General features: G+C 40.6%; 1 protein-coding gene across 2 annotated transcripts in view; it reads right to left on the bottom strand.

Moving 5' to 3' along the window:
* Nucleotides 1-280: 280 nt before the first annotated feature.
* usp12b (ubiquitin specific peptidase 12b) overlaps nt 281-11,498 on the bottom strand; it is a 15,342-nt gene continuing 4,124 nt past the window's right edge. For both annotated transcript variants that reach the window (XM_068713216.1, XM_068713218.1), the window contains exons 5-10: nt 10,907-11,181; nt 10,228-10,304; nt 9,649-9,732; nt 8,891-9,088; nt 7,885-7,963; nt 281-4,250 (exon numbers count right to left, since the gene is read on the bottom strand). In XM_068713216.1, coding sequence (XP_068569317.1) covers nt 4,149-4,250; nt 7,885-7,963; nt 8,891-9,088; nt 9,649-9,732; nt 10,228-10,304; nt 10,907-11,181 — 815 coding nt within the window. In that variant the 3' untranslated portion in view covers nt 281-4,148. The remainder of the gene's footprint in view (nt 4,251-7,884; nt 7,964-8,890; nt 9,089-9,648; nt 9,733-10,227; nt 10,305-10,906; nt 11,182-11,498) is intronic.

The raw sequence follows: 11,498 nt of genomic DNA, 5'->3' as shown, positions 1-11,498 counted from the left end.
TATTAAAGTGACATGTGACACTATAACAACTTTTTCCCTGTAATACTCTGAGTTCATTCTTATATCTCTTTCGGAATTTAATCCGTTTTATACTATAATACTCAAAGTATTGTTTAGATTAAGAAGTTATAGGTAAGAAATCTGTATAGTCATTTAGACCAAGTTTAATAATAATTAGAGTTGATCTGAAAACAGTAACTTGAATTCATATCATTCACTTAAAGCTAAATTGAAATAAACTCAATACTCTCATAAAAAAACACTGAAGACAGTTGAGATGTTTCCATTTTAAAAACCAGTTTGTGTTTTATTTCAAGTTTGGACACATTATTAAAACCAGCCGTCATTCCCAAACTTCACTGCATCTACATGTATTCAGAATGAACTTCAGACGGCAGTGTGTGCAGCAGCAGCAGCAGCTCACAAACAGTTTCACGCCAATTAAATGTGTGCCGCAAAAAATATATATACAAAAAAAAACACTTCTGTGTCTGAGGATAGTGTCAAAGTTACCTTTCAGAAAAGACTCAACCAAAGAGTGTCTTATATAAATTGAAGATGAACTTCCTTTTGAATCTTTTCTGAATGCATTTGGCTCTTTTGCTCGTTTTAGTATAATATAAATAATTTGGTTTGTTGTTTGTCTGCGAGGCTGCTGTCACTTTGCACACAAGTCAGTTGCAGCGTACAATATCAGAGTGTTAAAAACACGTTTCAGTCACTTTCCGTCCGTCACATACCGGAATACTCAAAACATTTACATTCTTGGTGAGTCTGAAAAGAAGAGGGTGTGATGTGGACGACCGAAGCCCTGAAGGGACATTTCAGAGGACAGAACACCGGTTAAAGGAAATATCCACCTGCAGACGTCAGCTTTTCATTATTTAATATTATATTTTGTGAGAAAATGTTTGTGCTTCTGCTAATAAAAACCCTCCGGAAACAATTCCCTTAAGAGTAATTAGGTGAATAATCACAGTGCTGAAGACCAGATTAGCACGAGTGGGGCCGTGTGTCAAAGTAAAGTATGTTTTTGAGTAAAGTACTCAAACTCAACATTGAATACGTGGTTCTATTTATAGTCATTTTCGTATTTGTTTGACCAGATATTCATATTTTTTAGGTTTTATTTAGGTTAATTTTATTCTTGTCCAAATATAAAAGACATTTCAAAATTCAACTGATTTTTATAAGATTTAAAAAAAAAATTTAAGAATGCAAGGCATTTTTATTGCCTCTCAATGGCGAGCCAGTGACTCATAGCTAAAGGGTGCTAACAGCGCTAACTCCCCCCCTCTCCCTCCCCTCTGTTTTTTTTTACGTGAATTTTATGTTTTGTGAGGCCAATATAGTCATCTTTTAGTTCTCTTCAACATTGTGATTATTAACAAAACGGCAACTTATGTAAGAGAGACAAAAAGAACAAATAACTAAGCGTTTTAAAGTGGATATTTCCTTTAACACAGTAATACACAGGACAGGTTTTGGTCAGTCACTTTCTGCACAGTAGTTACTTGTAAGGAAAACTTGTAGTTTTCTTCAGAGTATCTTAATGAAATCAGTCTTTTTTTCTGTGTACTATAACGTGATTACATATGAGCTAATTTAATTTGGGGCTGTTGGGTTTATGTCACCCTGGACGCCAGACGGGTGGGGCTTGTTACTTTTGGAGCGCCGGGCGTATTGATTCATTAACACAATAAAAGTATTTCTTGAGGCATAACTTTTTACACTAATATTTTTGGATCTAGGTCTGCCGATTATTTTAAAGCAAGCAATTATTTATATTCCAATAATAATAATAATAATATCTGTATTTATGTACACATACTCGTCACACACACTCCCCCAAAATAATCTCCAAATATCCAAAGCCGCCTACTCAAAAATGGTAGACTAGTAAAATTAGTGAAATATATCAAAAACAAGTGAGACATCTAAGAAAAGGAAGGTAACAAACATTAAAAATAATAATAGTATTTAAATTAAAACAGAGCCTTGTTTCAACGCCAAAAGATTTCAACCGACAGTTACAGATTTTGGGGAGCAACGATTTCCATGAAAACTGCATTTCATTGAAATACAGACTCATAACCAGCTCCAAACTGAATCTGGAGACTTTCATCCCCCAAATAAACGCGCCTTTTGTGCTTATGTTCAGTCGTACAATGAGTAAATGAAAAATGTTCCTTTCAAAAGCTTAAAATATGAACACGTCGTTTGGTGACAGTTATAAGAGTCCACAGATTCTGTTGGAGCCTGGATAGAAACCTGTAAACTACTTCATTTTACTTTCAAAGAATTGAAGAAATGATGGAAAACGAAGTGGATCGACCCCCAAAAACAACACGCAAAACATCCGGAAAAAAAGAAATAGTGTTGACTTTGAACGCATCATCTGAAGCGGCTCCCTCTCCTGAACTAAGTGAGACGTTCAAGGAACCTCAGCACACACTTCTGTGGCGGAGATGAACTGCTCACCAGTTTGTATACAAACTGATTAACCTGCATTACGTTTGTTGGGCGTTAAAATAAAAGACTCCACAGGAAATTAAAATATTCCGATTTCAGTATGTGTTGTTAAAAGTGATTTCCTCGTCTTAGCAGCAAAGAGAGCAACTTCAGATTATTTCAAAACGTACCAGACTCCAGCAGCCCAGTTTTTATGTTACTGTACATTTGAAACATTCAGATAATACTTGACCCACTGCCCGGACCACTCAACCGCTGCACAATATAAACAGCTGGAAAAGGCTGCAGTGCGCTTGTTTCCATTCACTCTGCCATCTGTTGAAAAGGTGACGGGGTGAGCCTGCTTGTCGGTGTGGGGACAGCCCAGTCGGGAGCTTTAAAACATACTTTAAAAAAAAAACTACATTTGGTTTGTTTGTGCGTTAACATGAAAGCAATGGAAGTGGAGGAGGAGGAAGCAGAAAGCTGGATTTAGGGAGGAAACGTTGAACTGCGTCAACATTAAATCAGAGGTCCTGAACTCCTTCTTATTGGACTACATTGGATTTTAAAACAGATGTCAGACGCCGAGTCGTTCGACCGACAAAACGCTCCACGTCAGCATCACTGAAGCCTCCGGTTTTAAGATTCTGGAGCGGAAAACATGTTATGTAAAAGTGTGAGCGGCTGCCAGAGCTGCAGCTGCAGGAGGAACACTTGAGCCAGAGGCCAAAACTTGCCAGCATGTGATTGGTGGACCGAAACCAGCTGGCATAATGCAGGGAGGTGTTAAAGAGCTGGATGTCCAGAAATGAAAAAAGGACAAGACACCTTTCAACCTGTGCGGAGTGTGACGGTTCAGAACTGACTTTAAGAAGAAAAAAGAAAGAGGTATAAACGTGCACATTCTGGCGTTAAAGAAAAGTCAAAAAAAAAAAGTTTAAAGACAAATCTTTCAAATCAAACTGAAACCACGAAAAGCCTGATTAAAAATACTTGTTTAACGTCGTTTTAACACTTCGTTCAAAATCCTTTTTTTTTTTTCTCTCGCTGTGGCACCAAACATGACCCGTAATGGCACGACACACCTAAAAACCTAAAACCAGAACAGCGTCGTTGGTGAGCTGTTAGGCTCACCGTTGTTGGGGGTTTTTACCGATTTTTAACAAGCCATGTTTTCATACAGGCACTGCACTAATTTAAGATTCTTAGTCAAAGGGGGGGGGGGGCTGAACGCGCGGTACCAGTGTGTTAGCGTAAGGCTAACTTAGCATGGTATGTTATTCATACAAAAACAAAATAAAACGCTGAAGAAGGAGGAGGTCTACAATCCTGTGTCTCATCCGAAACAGTTGATTGGTTACTCTGCATCGGACCGCTGTGCTCCCGGCGATGTCAGCCTCTTGGATTTGGTGTTAACCCCCCCCCCGCAGATGCTCCGGCGCACATTTTATTTATTTGAAGGTGCTGAAGAAGGACGCGAATGGTCGTAATCCAGGAGGCTGGCAGCAGTAGCGACCCGCACACGTTTTCGACCAATCCGAGTGGTGCTCCGCCTGCAGGAAGTAAAGCCTGGGTACTTATGTGAGCGTAGTGGGCGGAGCCAGTGACGGCCTCCTCTCTCTCTCTCTCCCCGCCCCCTCTGTCGGGTGTACAGTCTGTTTGGGGGGGGGGGGGGGGTTCACCGGCCGGCTGGTTCAGTCTCTGGACTGGTAGAACAGGATGTATCCCGACTCAGAGTTCTTGGAAATGTCCGACGTCAGACCGTAGAACTCCTCGATCGCCTGAGCGTCAATTTTCTAGAAGGAAAAAAAACCAAAATGTTTGATTTTGATTCAGACCATAAGACTAAACTTCTACGGTCTTAACGACATAAAGAATGAGCCGGACGAAAGCAGCAAGCGACAAACACGTATGTTTGAAACTTAAGTCGTCTTTGGACATCAGACGTTAGCCGGTTAGCTTGCGTCTGAAGTCCAGCTCTGCAGTAAAACTCGACGGCAGCTGAGCTTCACAGAATGGTTCAAACATTTTTGGGAAACGTGCTCATTTGCTTTCTTTTCAAGAGTTTTTGTACGTGTCGAGTACGGAGCTGAAACCGGGGAGCCGATTAGCTTAGCTTAGCATAAGATAAAGACGCGGAAACAGGAAAAAAAACGCTAAAGAATTGTCTTTACAGTCACAAACTGATTGTACCTCCAAAAAGGACTAGTTTGTTTTAACCCTTTAGAAATGTGTGTTTCTTGGTAAACTATTTCTAAAGATGACCGTAAGTCTTTTAGGAGGTTTTTCATTTGCTGTGCTGTTGAACTTTTGTTGTGTCGCTGTTGTCACAGCGGCTTTTGTTTCCATTTCAAAAGGGAGTATGTTGACAAGGAAGTGGTGAAGAACTTGAGATTCTGACCCTGACAACTGTTTTTAGTGTAGCAGCTTTGTCCAAACACAGAGCGAGGGAGAGGGAGACAATGGAAACTGCTAAAATAAATACTTTGGGATTGCAGTTTCTATTCCAGGTGGAAAGAGACGGGTAAAGAACAAACGAAAAGCTAGAATAGAGACAGAAAGAGAGATTAAACCTCCACCAATCATAAAGAAACGATTAGTGTGCGTTTCTGATTCTGCAAACTCAGCGGAATCCTCCAGAACTCGGTGAGTTTCTGGACCAGATGTGTCTCGACTGGGCCTCCTTCCCATCATAGTGGAAAAACACAACGGCGGTGAGGATTGTAGTTTTAAACATCAGCCGCCGTCAACTGAGCAGATTCCTCTGCATTCTGACAGCATAGTGATTTGTAGATAACTCTACAATATAACAGTGAAATATCTCATAAATATGACCAAAGTGAATGTTTAGAGATCAGATTCATTATGTTCATTACTGTAAACAAAGTCCGAGGACACGAATCACTAGTTACAGCTATGAGTTTGCATTCATTCTGTAGTGATCTACTAAAAGACTGTTGATATATTTTATGGTTCCTAAGATGATTCTAAGAAAGGACGATGTCATTTAGTCCAAATAATAAATACTGTGTTGAATTGTTGTCCTTGAGTTTATTCCAATTGATTGTCAGGATAGAGAGACTTTTAGTCAGCTAAACATGACATTTATTTAACTGAGATGGAGACATTTAAATGAGCCGTTTGTTCCAAAAAGATCCTAATTTCCTTGTAATGAGAACACAATGATGTAGTTCTTTCCAAAGAAACTCTCCAGAGAATTATCAGACCTGTAAAATAAAAGAACAACACTTCTTTTGTTAGGAATCTACAGCACACTGAGAACAATGTGGAGGATGTTCCGTAACTTCTTTTGACTTTTAATATATTGTGTTCAGTGCTTCTTTTTCACAGCAAAGGGGGGAGAGAGGAAGACACGGGAGGGAGGGAGGAAAAAAGGAGGGAAAGAGGAAGAGAAAGGGGGAGGGAGAGAGGGAGGAGGTGGAGAGGAAGAGAAAGGAGGAGAGAGAAAGGAGAGAAAGGGAGGAGGGAAGGAGGAAGAGAAAGGGAGGGAGGGAGGAAGGAGAGAAAGGGAGGAGAGAGAAAGGAAAAAGAGAGGAACAGAAAGGAGGGAAGGAGGGACAGAGAGAAAGGGAGGAATAGAAAGAAGGGAGGAAGAGAAAGAGGGAGGGAGGGAGGGAGGGAGGAAGAGAAATGAGGGAGGAAGAGAAAGGGACGAGGGAGGGAGGAAGCGAAGGGGAGGGGGGAAGAGAAAGGAGAGAGGAAGAGAAAGAAAGAGAAAAGAGGAAGAGAAATGAGGCAGGGAGGGAGGAAGAGAAAAGAGGGAGAAAGGAGAGAGGAAGAGAAAGGAGGGAGAAAGAGAAAAGAGGGAGAAAGGAAAAGAAAGGAGGCAGAGAAGAGAAGAAGAGAAAGCAGGAAGAGGTTGTTTTTTTGCACATCACTGCAGCTGCTATATAAGTAAATAGAAGCCCTGTTTGCACATTAGTCTCTAACACAGATTATGCTCCACACACCCCGGAGCGTTCATCACTGCACGGTCAGTTAACCGCCGACAGCTCGACGACGGTGTTATACCGCTATTTTCTCGTCTTCGGAGAAATAAAGTGAAAGGTCACTCGTCTGCAGCTGGAGCGCAGCAGCGTGCCGAGGCTCCGGGCCAAATGCTGACGCGGTCGACTGCCAGAGACCAAAGAGCTTCAGCGAGTGGAGCTGTAGTCCGACTTCATGGACCGTTAACATGTCGCAGGGCTGGAGATGCTGCTGAATGGGCCTTTCTTTGGATTGATAGATCATCACGTTATGGTCACTAACACCACGGTGCTGCTAGCGGAGTGCTATCACACGCTAGACGGGTGTCAGACTGTTGGTTCTGTTTCCAGGCTGCTACGTTTTCTCATGTCAACACGTCAGAGAGAGAAGCAGATGGTTTCAGAGACGCTGAAGAGACATCAGCAGTTTCATGACGGCCAACATTTGACTCTTATTTCAGTGACAGATTGACGGTAAAAGTTAGAAAACACTAAAGGTTTGACGTAGTAGCAGTAGGAGAGGAGGTAGAAGTAGTAGGAGAGGAGTTAGTAGTTGTAGTAGAACTAGCAGTAGAAGAGGAGGAAGTAGTAGTAGAACTAGCAGTAGAAGAGGAGGAAGTAGTAGTAGGAGAACTAGCAGTAGAAGAGGAGGAAGTAGTAGTAGGATAACTAGCAGTAGAACATGAGGAAGTAGTAGTAGTAGGAGAACTAGCAGTAGAAGAGGAGGAAGTAGTTGTAGAACTAGCAGTAGAAGAGGATGAAGTAGTAGTAGTAGGAGAACTAGCAGTAGAAGAGAAGGAAGTAGTAGTAGAACTAGCAGTAGAAGAGGATGAAGTAGTAGTAGAACTAGCAGTAGAACAGGAGGAGGTAGTAGTAGGAGAACTAGCAGTAGAAGATGAGGAAGTAGTAGTAGAACTAGCAGTAGAACAGGAGGAAGTAATAGTAGTAAAACTGGCAGTAGAAGAGGAGTAAGTAGTCGGAGAACTAGCAGTAGAAGAGGAGTAAGTAGTAGTAGAACTAGCAGTAGAACAGGAGGAAGTAGTAGTAGGAGAACTTGCAGTAGAAGAGGAGGAAGTAGTAGTAGAACTAGCAGTAGAAGAGGAGGAAGTAGTAGTAGAACTAGCAGTAGAAGAGGAGGAAGTAGTAGTAAAACTAGCAGTAGAAGAGGAGTAAGTAGTCGGAGAACTAGCAGTAGAAGAGGAGTAAGTAGTCGGAGAACTAGCAGTAGAAGAGGAGTAAGTAGTCGGAGAACTAGCAGTAGAAGAGGAGTAAGTAGTCGGAGAACTAGCAGTAGAAGAGGAGGATGTAGTAGCAGAACTAGCAGTAGAAGAGGAGGAAGTAGTAGTAGGAGAGGAGGTAGTAGTAGAACTAGATTTTAGATTTACTTGCAGCAGCAAACATCAGCTTAAAATAAAACAATGCGTCAGTATTAAATGTCCGTTACCTCTACGATGTCGTCGTCAAACAGCAGCCAGAAGCCGTGGCTCTTGACGATGGTGATGTAGTGTCCGCGGTTTGGACCGCTGCAGAGAGGAGGAACAACGAGTGAGACACACTGAGAGAACAACAACACCTAAAGATGCTTTTATTTCATTCACAGGTGAACATTTAAACCTGGAGTCTGTTGGTCATTCAAAACGTACAAACTTGCTAAATAAAATAGTTTTCAGCTCCATTTGAGTTTTACAGCTTTTTTGTGTTCACATGTTATGTTTATGCACAGCTGGACGATTACATCACTCATCTGCTGGTTGAAGACGATCCAGCGACTTAATGACTTGCATACGATCAGCTGACGTCAACTAATCGGCCTCAGAAAACTGCAGCAAAGCCACGTCCTTCTAGTTGTTTTATTTATCTTATTATCTGATTTAGATTCTATTTCATTCTAAAAACATAACATAAAACACAGATATTTGTTATTAATGCTAGCTACACACCGACTACGTTAACATGCACCAAATATTCATTTTTTAAATATTAATGTGTTTGTAAACGTAGTCAGTGTTGTCTCCAACATGTCTTATCTGTTATATTACTATTGTATGTATCTTGTATTTAATCGTATTATGTTAATTGTTAGATTTTATTTGTCTCATTGCATCAAAAGTATTGATAGACAGAAAATATTTTACATTTTAATAACTACTAAATGGTTTTGTTTATTAACATTATGAAGTTATTCTCAGCTGTTCTGTTTCTGTAGATCAGACAACATGAGCAATTTGAAAAAAACTCATTAAATTCTTATAAATTGTGATGGAAATGTTCAACAAACAACCAACATAAACCACAACAGGCGCTGCAGCTTTGACCGTTTGCAGAAGGTTTTCATTCTTTTCCACATTGAGGAAAAATTTTTGTTATACACAAATACAATCTCTAAGAGAATGTAAGTCCATAGCATTTAAATATCTAAATGAAACGTAGTTAAAGGAAGGAGAACCTACCTGCCACAGTGTACGACGACAGCCACCAGGTCGTACATTCGGTCGGGGTTGGTGGCGTCCCCCGACGTGTTGAAGAGGCGGAGCTCCAGAGGGAAGACGACGCGATAGGACAGCTTGGTGTAGCGGTGCAGCTGGTCCATGTACTTAAAGCGCTTCAGGTGGAGGGCGAGGATCATCGGGAGCTTCTTCACCCGCATCCTGGTGGAGAGAGAGACGGAGAAGAAAGGTTTGTAATTTTTGACTGCGGTTGAAACGTACGTGAAAATGTAAATGGCAAAGACCATCACTCTGCTATCTCAATAATGGAAAATTACATGTATTTTTATTTATATTTATCAATATTTAATAAAGAAACGTAACATGTTCTGGGAGTCAAAAAATATAATTTTTTTAATATGATAATTTTTTTTATGATATAATTATATAGATGCAGCATAAAAATTGGGGCTCAAACTTATTTTCATTATTAATTAATCTAATGATGGTTTAGTCTTTAAAATACCAGAAACTATTGGAAAATGTTAGACATAATTTCAACTACTGTAGAATCATTGACTTTTTGTCATTTTCCAAATTAAGATTTATCAATTATAAGAATAGATGGTGATGAATTTTTCCGTTTCTCGACCAATTTATTAATTATTTCACCTCTAGATAAAAGATATTAAAATTACTGATCCGTCCTTATGTCAACATTCAAAACAACAAGAAAGAAAGAAAGAACAAATAAAAATCAACCAGCTGACGATGTCACCCACCTTTTCTGGGCTTCCTGTTTGCTGCGACATTGCTCACAGTAGTATTTATATTCACTACATAACGTCTCTGTGTTGCTGAAGCCCCTGTTAAGAAAACACACAAACACAAGTAAAATATAATTATTTTTTGTCCGTACTAGTTTCTCTTTACGTCCGTACTAGTTTCCCTTTTTGTCCGTACTACGTAGTATCTCTTTATGGCCGTACTAGTATCTCTTTTTATTCTTTTGTCCGAACTAGTTTCTCTTTATGTCTGTACTAGTTTCTCTTTTTTGTCCGTACTAGTTTCTCTTTATGTTCGTACTAGTTTCTCTTTTATGTACATGGTAGTTTCTATTTTTTGTCCGTCCTAGTTTCTCTTTTGTCCGTACTAGCATTTCTTTATGTCCGTACTAGTTTCTCTTTTATGTCCATACTAGTTTCTCTTTTATGTCCGTGGTAGTTTCTCTTTTTTGTCCGTACTAGTTTCTCTTTATGTTCGTACTAGTTTCTCTTTATGTCCGTACTAGTTTCTCTTTATGTCCGTACTAGTTTCTCTTTACGTCCGTACTAGTTTCTCTTGTCGCGGATGATCGTTACCTGAGACAGTGCGTGATGGAGGTGTTCTGCTCCACGTCCACCGAGAGATCCAGGAAGTCTTCGTCTTTACTGCTCACCTGTAACGCAAGTGAACACACTTGCGGTCTAAATCTTGCTTGATTTGAGCATTACATCCATTCAATTAGGGTATGTTTTTGTTTGTTTTGTCCTTCTTGGGATCAGAACCAATTGAGGATTAACAAATATACACAATTTTTGGTTAAAGTTCTTTTTTTACATTCCTTTCTCCCTTTTTACCAATAGAATTCCGTGTTTAAAGCCATTTTTAGCCGTCATTGGGTAAAAAAAAAAAAAATCACAAAAACAACCGTTTCAGCACATTCAAATTTGAGTGATTTGGGAGAAAACTAGACTTCTGCACCTCCTCTTGGCTGCTGTCGGGCTTTTAGAAAAATCTAACCCGTGACAGGAGCCAATCACAGGTTAATCTCAGAAACGGAGCGATCCTATTGGCTGATCCACGAACGCAAATGCAGATTCAACAGTGGAATATCCTGCAGAGGAAGTTGCTGTACCAGCATGAGAAACAACTACTTAGACTGCAAAGCAAAACCCCAAAAATGAGAGAATGAGTCATACTAGTTACTAGAAAGATAACTAGTTTTAGAAAGTTAAAAAGTAAATAAATCCAAACTTAAATCCTAAAAGAAGGACTTACAGCTTCACAGTTGAGGCAGCGCGTCTCATTGGTCAGTGTTCCTTGGAAAATCTCATGGACCCAAGTCTGTTGTGTCTCCTTTCCTCCTTCCCCCTCTCCTCCTCCTCCTTCACTTCCTCCTCCCGTCCCCCCTCCTCCTCCTCCTCCATTCTGCACCAGCTTCCCATTCTGCTGTCGCTCCTGGCTCTTCTCCTCCTGCAGCAGGTCGGCGATGGTGTTGAGGAGGTAGTTGAGGAACTCGTGGGCATCCTGCTGCATGTAGTTGTCAAACAGCTCTGAAAGGGGGAGGAGTCAGAGAGAAGTGGTCAGAGGAAGAGAGAACAATGTAAATAAGGGGGAGGAGTCAGAGAGAAGTGGTCAGAGGAAGTGAGAAGGATGTAGATAAGGGGGAGGAGTCAGAGAGAAGTGGTCAGAGGAATAAGGAAGCATGTAAATAAGGGGGAGGAGTCAGAGAGAAGTGGTCAGAGGAATAAGGAAGGATGTAAATAAAGGGGAGGAGTCAGAGAGAAGAGGTCAGAGGAATAAGGAAGGATGTAAATAAAGGGGAGGAGTCAGAGAGAAGAGGTCAGAGGAATAAGGAAGGATGTAAATA

This window comes from Cebidichthys violaceus, unplaced genomic scaffold (assembly GCF_023349555.1).
Source record: "Cebidichthys violaceus isolate CVI_PGR_0920_01 unplaced genomic scaffold, fCebVio1.0.p SCAF_19, whole genome shotgun sequence".
NCBI lineage: Eukaryota > Metazoa > Chordata > Actinopteri > Perciformes > Stichaeidae > Cebidichthys > Cebidichthys violaceus.
This window is presented reverse-complemented; position numbering and strand designations above follow the sequence as displayed.